The sequence below is a fragment of the Sapajus apella genome, unplaced genomic scaffold (genome assembly GCF_009761245.1).
Source record: "Sapajus apella isolate SASKATOON/1434 unplaced genomic scaffold, GSC_monkey_1.0 scaffold36, whole genome shotgun sequence".
Classification (NCBI taxonomy): Eukaryota; Metazoa; Chordata; class Mammalia; order Primates; family Cebidae; genus Sapajus; species Sapajus apella.
This window is the reverse complement of record NW_022436976.1, coordinates 1449212-1457325: the sequence shown is the minus strand read 5'-3', so window position 1 is coordinate 1457325 and position 8114 is coordinate 1449212. Positions and strand designations below refer to the sequence as shown.

The 8114-nt window shown below is 39.5% G+C and overlaps 1 protein-coding gene across 1 annotated transcript; it reads right to left on the bottom strand.

Annotated features, from left to right (window-relative positions):
• Positions 1-503: 503 nt before the first annotated feature.
• On the bottom strand, positions 504-7998 carry BCL10 (BCL10 immune signaling adaptor). The gene is made up of 3 exons (XM_032296390.1): positions 7701-7998; positions 3639-3927; positions 504-1315 (listed from the first exon to the last, which is right to left on the bottom strand). Exons 1-3 carry the CDS (start codon positions 7755-7757, stop codon positions 960-962), a joined length of 702 nt encoding a protein of 233 aa, XP_032152281.1. The 5' UTR covers positions 7758-7998; the 3' UTR covers positions 504-959.
• Positions 7999-8114: the final 116 nt, after the last annotated feature.

Sequence of the window (8114 nt, the reverse complement as noted above, 5' to 3'; positions counted from 1 at the left end):
GGATCGCTTGAGTCCAGGAGTTCGAAACCAGCCTGGCCAACATAGCAAAACCCTGTCTCTATTAAAAAATACAAAAAGTAGCTGGCATGGTGGCATGCACTTGTAGTCCCAGCTTTATTACTTGATAGGCTGAGGTGGAAGGATCACATGAGCATGAGAGGCAGAGGCTGCGGTAAGCCCAGATCATGCCATTGCACTCCAACCTGGGCAACAGAATAAGACCCTGTCTCAAAAATAGAGTGGAAAAAAAACCCTCATCAAATTACATACAGTAACTAAGTTTTAGGCTAACATATTTTTCTTCAGGAATTAAAATGATTAAGCCAAGAATGTGAAAATCCTAACAAAGTAGTATAATTAGTAAGGTTAATTAGAAATGAATTTTGACAAACTGGGATCTTAGGTGGCTCACACTCCATCAAGTGTTCCTCCAGTATCAGTAAGAAGCCATTTAAGAGCCTATGACAATGGAGTGGGAAAGAGATTTTTTTTATCTTTTTTTCTATATTGGTAGTTTTCTAATCAGTGATTGGTTTTATTACTGAACAGGAACAGCTTCATGCTGAAAATTTTCTGCTTAATGGCTAGCAAAGACTGTTAGACCGAACATTTCTAGCACAAATGTACTGAGCAAAAAAAGTTATTCCCAGTGTAAGAGTCTATTCTCAAACAGAGATATAGTCCCTATTAAAATTAGTCTGAAAATATAAAATATTTAAAAAAATACTGAAAGACCTTAAAAAAAGGAAAAAAAGAAATTACTAAAAAGTACATGATCTAGTTAGCTATCCTAAAAGTATGCTTTTTTATTCTAAAAATTCTATTTACAAGGTATGCTTACATTGCATTTTAAAAGACATGTATCAAATGTAAACAAATCATTACAGCAGTATTACAAGAAGATTCATATTCTTTAAAACATTTTTTGTCATTATTAAAAACTAAAATGAAATAAAGTGTCATTGTCGTGAAACAGTACGTGATCTTAAGGGAAGAAACATCTCACTAGAGTTTCCACAAGTTCCTTCTTCTTCTAACTGAAGGTCTGGTGGCAAAGGAGGAGCCCCTGGGTCCCCAGGTCTAGGAAGTGTAGTTGAAGAGAAGATGGTATTTTCAGTCCTGCCTACTTCTAGAACAGGCAAATTCAGAGAAGAATTAGTAGAAAAAAAGGGCGTCGTGCTGGATTCTCCTTCTGGATGGTACATGACAGTGGATGCCCTCAGTTTTTCAGAGAAATTGCTCTCATCTGAATTTGATCTGGAGAGGTTATTCGTGGCTCCATCTGGAAAAGGTTCACAGCTGCTACATTTCAGTCCTACAATACAATTATTCAGATGTAAATGAAAAAGTAACTAAAAAAAAAAAAAAAAATGGAGTCGGTGTCCATCTTGTAACTTGTTAAAGATTACAAGCTAGTTACCACACAATCAAAATTTAGCAACTTATAAATTCTGTCATAACCTATTTCAAATCTAATTAGCTTTTCTCAACAACCATGAAGTATACTATTATTCACATATTCTAAATAATAGTCTCATGGAAGTTAAGCAACATGCTATAATTCTCATTTAAGTTACAGTATATGTATAAACTTAACCATTGAAGGATCTAAATTTTTTTCTAAAATAAGAAATAGCTTTTATTAACTAATAAATATTCTTTAGTATTCTGGTACAAAAAAATATTAGCCAATGAAACCAAAATGTAAACAGGGCAGATGCTAAAATTTCATCTGTTGATCAATGGCAATGACTAATTATTGAATAATAGAATACCAGAACTAAAAGGAATTTTAGAGGTCATTTAGGATAGTCTGTTATTGTTAAAAATGAGGGGAAAAAAAGGCACAGGACAGTTAAGTCATGCCCAACATTCCAGAACTACTTTGTGGGAAAATGAGAACTACAATTAAATAGGTAATGCCTGTTTCTCAACCTCATAGTTCACTCAAATGACAGTGGTTGTTCACATCAGCTATGGTATGAATGTAACCACCAAAAGCTCACATGTTGGAAACTTGGTCGCCATTGCAGCAGTGTCAGGAGCTGAGGCCTTTGGGAGGCAACAGGGTCATAAGGACTCTGCCCTGGACTAAGGCCATTACCACAGGAATGGGTTAGTTATTTTGAGAGTTTGACTCCCTTTTCTTCCCTTTCACATTCTTGCCCTCCTGCGCCCTTCCATCTTCTGCCCTTGCACTATGGATGACCATTGCCAGATGCTGGTGCCATGGTCTTGGACTTAACCAGCCTCCAGAATTGTAAGAAATGAATACATTTCTTTTCCTTATAAGTTACCCAGTCTCAGGTACTGCTACAGCAGAAAACAACTTAGATCCATCAAGGAATTTTATCATATCCAAAGGGTATAGCTAACTATTATCCAGATGATTGAAAGAATAAATTCAAATACAATTTACCCTTCTGTTAGCCTTAGCAAATATTCAACCTACAGGCACAGAGTTGACAATTTTTAGGTAAAACCTGCATAGTCTATAAAGTACATTTATACATAATTTTTTCCACTAGATTTTCAATCTCACAATACAGTTAGCATGTCTGTCCCATGCTATAGAAACTACTTTCTTAGCTATGACTCAAAGGGAAAACTTGTAATGTGTCCCAGCAAGGACTTAAAGAAGATGAGTTCCTTAAGGGCAGAGCCCTAAATTATTCATTTCTCTATCCCTAATGCCTAGAACAGCTATAGAACATCACATGCACATTTATGTGCTCTGGAGAGAGACAGACAGAAACAGAGGTGGTAGGGGGTTGGGGATTTAAATTGTGCAGGCAATTCTACACAACATTCCGGTCAGTGAGTGTACATTCTGGAGTGAGGGTAAAATGGGACAGGTGAATTTGCTATTTCTTTCATCTGTTTCCATGCTTTCACATCTTGCCAGACTAGTATTTAAAGTCATGAATCTTTTATGCAACCTGATTCTTATAAACATATGCCAATTACTTCATCTTGTGATCAACTGGTGGGAGAGAAACTAGCAGAGCTGGACTTTTAAAATACTTTGCCGAAATACTCTTCTTTATGTGTTATGTACAGTATTTTCAGAGGTTACTCTTGAATAGATTAATTTTACATTCTGTTGACTTTAGAAACAAACCCTTACGTATACAGGGATTTCATAATAGTTTTCTATAAATGGTATTAAATAAATATAAATACAGGATGTTGAGTGACATTCCACTTTTCAAAGCAATAATGTCATATAAGGTAAAATAAATACAAATTGAATATAATTTTGAAGTTTAAACTTTTTGAAAGCAAAATGATCATTTCTGGTTTGTTTTGCTTTCTCTGAGATAGGGTCTTGCTCTGTTGCCCAGACTGGAACACAGTAGCACAGTCATGGCTCACTGCAGCCTCAATGTCCCAGGGCTCCTCCCATCTCAGCCTCCTGAGTTGCTGGAAACACAGGTATGCACCACCATGCCTGGCTAATTTTTAAATTTTTTTTGTAGAGACAAAGTCTCGCTATGTTGCCCATGCTGGTCTCAAACTCCTGACCTCAAGCAATCCTCTTGCTTCAGCCTCCTAAAGTGCAGATACCTGGCCTACTTTGCATTTTTAAAAAGCATCATTATATTTAAATTAACTCTTAGATACCTAGGTTATCTTACCTTTCAGATGTTCTAGTTTTAGATTTCTAAGTTTCAGCACTTCATCTGTAATCTTCTGTATCAGGAAATTCTGTGTTTTTTCTCGCCGAATAGATTCAACAAGGGTGTCTAGACCTTTTGGGTTTTCCTGTAGGTAGTCTAACAATTTTCCAGCCCGTTTTCTACTTGATGTTCGACAAGAAATTTCTTCAGTGTCTTCTCTACTGAGTATTTTTTTTGCACGTAGATGATCAAAATGTCTCTCAGCTATGATTTTCTCACACAGGTATACACGTAAATTCTCTAAGGCCTAAAAGACATAAAATATGGTTCAATGTTGTTTTGTAACATCTAAGAAAATCACATAGGTGAGCACTAGCCGGGAATCTTAACAGGTGTGAGACAATGTTCTAAAGTGAGGAGGCTCAGGCCTTGTAAAATGCATGCTAATTAAGGCGAAAATCAAAGTAGACACAAGTAGGTCCTAGACATTCCTCACTGCTCTTATCTCACCTTCAAACCTAAAACCCAAGAGCAGGCTGTTGTGAGGAGGGACCAGCTGAATCTACAGGGCCTGGGTTCTCAGAAACAGGGAGGTCTGTGGAGGGCCATCTTTGGAGGTAAAGATGAGGGCAAAGACTACTGTACATTTTAGCTATTAGTTAGCAACAAATCCAGAATTAGGACCAATAACTTAGTGAGAGGCTTCACAGTCTGTAACTTTCTCATGTTTGTCATTAATTACTGTATTTCCTTAGAGTAAAACTGTTAAAAACAAAAACAAATCCCTAAAATGAAAGGGCCCATAACGTATCTGTCTTTGAGGTTAGCTGGAAAGACTACACTCTAACTCAGTGACTCAGTCTTGGTGGAAGGGAGATGGAAAGATGTGTGGGGAGAGAAACCTAAAGGAATAGTGACTGTTGGAAAAAATGAAAGAAATAAAGAAAAAGGACACCAAAAAAGCAAACCTAGACTTGAGAAGTACCTGACAGCTTAATTAGCAGAAAATCCATGTTGATCTCAATAAATGGCATTAATAATTTGATACCGATGATTATACTTTAATTCCTCTATTTACTAGATATATGATCTTGGGCAAGTAATTAACTCCTCTGTACTTGTTTCCTCAGCTGACTGTTATATGAGGAATGAATAAATTAACGTATGTGAAGTGCTTAGAAAAGTGCTTGGTACAGAGTAAGTGATCAATATATGCTAGTGATGATGACAAAGGTAATGGAAGGTCTTAGAAATATCCTAGAATATGATGGCAGGAAAGTAGGCTAGGTGATGTGTTCCTGTGTGAATAAACACTTTTTTTTTTTTTTTACCCTACTTTCAAGTTAACAATTCACTTTTAAACACCCTCTTCCTCATTTCTCACATTCAGTCCATCACCAGGTCCTATCATATCTATTTCAAAAATGCATCTGGAATTCTCCTGCTTCATCCATCTCCACTGCCTTCACCCTGATCCAAATCACCATCATCTTTCATCCATATAGATTCCAGGAGCCTGCTCAATGGTTTCCCTGCTCTTATTTTTGCTCTCCTCAGTCCATGAAACAGGCAGAGGGATCTTTAAAAAATACAATTCTTCAACAAGTCCTTACTATACTTTGGGGGAAAGAAACCCAAACACTTTACTAAAAGGCTCTTCAAGAAAATGGCTCTAGCCCACCTTCCTAACTTCATTTCAGATTACCCTCTCTGCCTTCCTCCGATTTCCCCAAGTCACCAAGGTCTTGCCTGTTTTAGGTCCTCGGCAAATTCTATTCTGCCTAGAATCCTCTTCCCTCAGTTCTGTCAAATTCTTCAGGAATCGGTTTAAATGTGACCTCTCCTGACCATCCTATCTGAAGTCGATTTCCCTTATTACTGTCTTGGCACTGTTTGAGTCCCTCATAGTAATTGCCATAATGAAAACAAATAAATCTATTTTGTTTTCATTTGTTTGCATTTATATAAAGAAAACAAATAAATGTAAAAGTAAATGTACTTTTACATTTATTTGTTTTCAACTCTAACATCTCTGTTTGAAGCAGGCAGCAATGAGGTATGTTTTAAGTAACACTGTCTATCTGCATTTAACCCAGAGCACCAAGTAGATAACGTTTCAGATGAATGCAAAACTCACTGCACGTATTTTGTGATTTAAAATGATCCCCCTCAAGAAACTGAGCTCTTTTCAAGTTAGGATTGTCTTAGTTTTAAATTTTTTAAATTGTAGAACCAACTACAGTATCAGCCTCACAGTAGCATGTAATCCATATTTATTAAATTGAACTAAATCCAGCCAACACGATGAGGCAAATAACCAGACAGGAGGAGACACTGAAGAAGTGAGCAGTCCCAAGACGAAGGGTGGTAGCACACTATTCATCAAGACAGACAATACAGCAGCAACAGCAAGCAACTAAGGGGGAAGGATGACAAAAAGTTCAATTTTTGTCAAGGTGAGCAATCTGTAGAATATAAAAGTAGATTCCAAAAGTATTTGGAAATAAGGACTGAGAGTAGAGAGAGAGGTCCAAATATGTGGATGATAATTTTAAAACTTTCTAAGATCAGAAAACATTTTGAAAATATCATGAAAAAAATCTCTAAGAAGAAAGCATGCACATAGTTTTTTTCATAGACCTTTTGAAATCCATCCACGGTTTCAAGGTTATGCAATTCTGATATAAGCATAAAATGAAATCCTGAAGATGATTAACATCAATGAACTGACAGAGAAAAACAAAGACCTGGAAGCCACTCTTCACATCTGTACTTGTATACAGGTCTTATTTCCTTCCACTTGTAATTTCTCAGTTCCTGTTTTATTAGCTGTAAAATGCGAATGGCAATTATCTTCTTTAGAGGTTGTTGTGAAGGTTAAGTGGGAACATTGTGAACTGTGTGACACAGGATGTGGAACATAGGAGGCCTAGCTCCTGGAAGTTCAAGGTTTTACTGGTACTTACTATGAATAAGCCAACATTTATTCTACAGTAGTTTATTTATGTTCCATTCTTATCTCAACTAGAATGTAAAGCAGGAAACTGATCTTCATTTTTTGTATTCTTCCAGACCCAAGGCCAGTGCTTTCCATATAGTAAGTGCTTCACAAATCTCTGTTGAATGAGGAAACTAAGCACAAGTCCCAGTCATATCCAGTTTCCTTCTGCTGGTGAGTCACACCAATCGTGAATACAGTGTAATAAACCTTACAGGGAAGAGGAAGGGATATGAAGTGGATGAACATTTAAAAAGTTGCCATCCTGTCGAGTTCACCAAATTGACTTTGTAAAAGTACCGCAATGCTCAGTAAGAACACGTTTCATGTTGAGTTTAAGTTTGAATTAATATAAAGTATTATAGGTCTTATCTGGCAAAACAAGTAACTAAACACAAAAGAATGTCATATCTCAACAAAGCCATTTGATACAAATAAATATCAAGGTTTATGTAGTTCTGTACCATCCGAGAAGAGCATAATTTAGCTACTGAATATTTTTGACGTTTACCTGTACAATAATTCCCAGCTACGTGTATTCACTCCCCCAACCCCAATTTAAATATGTGGGCGTCTGCTAACTAGGGGAATTCCGGGTTGTGCTTTCAGATGTTAAGCTTCCTCCAGCCCCCTATGCAAAAGAGCTTCACATTTTTGGTCCACTGCTTGGGATCCTTTATCTGGTACATCCTTCGCTCTAGGCTGATACAGCAGCCTAGGCGGCCGGGCTGAAGGATGAATCTGAGCCGCCAGTCCCTAACGAAGCATCTCCAAGAACGCAGTGGGGGAAAAGCATGAAGGGATGGGTGAGGAGCGGGCAAGAAGCAAAGCTCCGCTGGGCAAGGTTTCCAAAGCCCAAGCTCTGCGTTTATCGACGTAAAACCTAGGTTAACAGGTCACTGAAGGATCACTGCTACCAAGGTTCCTCGGATGCAGGGCTCGCCGCATTCCTCCCGTGTTAGGATCTTCCGCTTCTCCGACCTGGAGGATCCTCCTTGTCCTCGGACTCCAGGTTTCCGCTTCCCTCGCCCGCTGGACTGCAGCCCGCCCCCTCCCGCCCTGGGCACAATGTCGCTACTCACGTCCTTCTTCACTTCAGTGAGGTCCTCCTCGGTGAGGGACGGCGCGGTGGGCTCCATGGTGGAGGCGGGTGATGGCGCTTCTTCCGGGTCTGGGAGCTCGCGCTGCGCCGCCCCGCCCTGACTGAGGGCTTCGGCCTCCGGGTAATAGGAGAGAAGGCGAGGAGGCGGAGCGTGTCGGGAGAAAGACTGGCGCCCCTTCGGGAACAGAGCTGGGGGTCAAACCGTAGCGCTTCCGGCCCCGCCTCTGGGGTCGACGGCGTCGCAAATCTACGCGTAGCGACGCCGAGCTCCGAGGAGCGCTCCTTCCCTCTCCTAGAGGCTCAAGGCGCAGGCACCGCCCCCGGGCGAGGCGGGTTCCTCGGCAGAGCCCACCCTGTCACTGCGGCAGCCTATCGGCGGCACCCACCAGGCAGC

Coding starts and splice junctions, on each gene's coding strand:
- BCL10 (XM_032296390.1), bottom strand. CDS start 7,757: ATGGAGCCCACCGCGCCGTCCCTCACCGAGGAGGACCTCACTGAAGTG. Junction 3,928..7,700: donor TCACTGAAGTGAAGAAGGAC/GTGAGTAGCGAC, acceptor TATGTCTTTTAG/GCCTTAGAGAATTTACGTGT. Junction 1,316..3,638: donor AAAACTAGAACATCTGAAAG/GTAAGATAACCT, acceptor ATTGTATTGTAG/GACTGAAATGTAGCAGCTGT.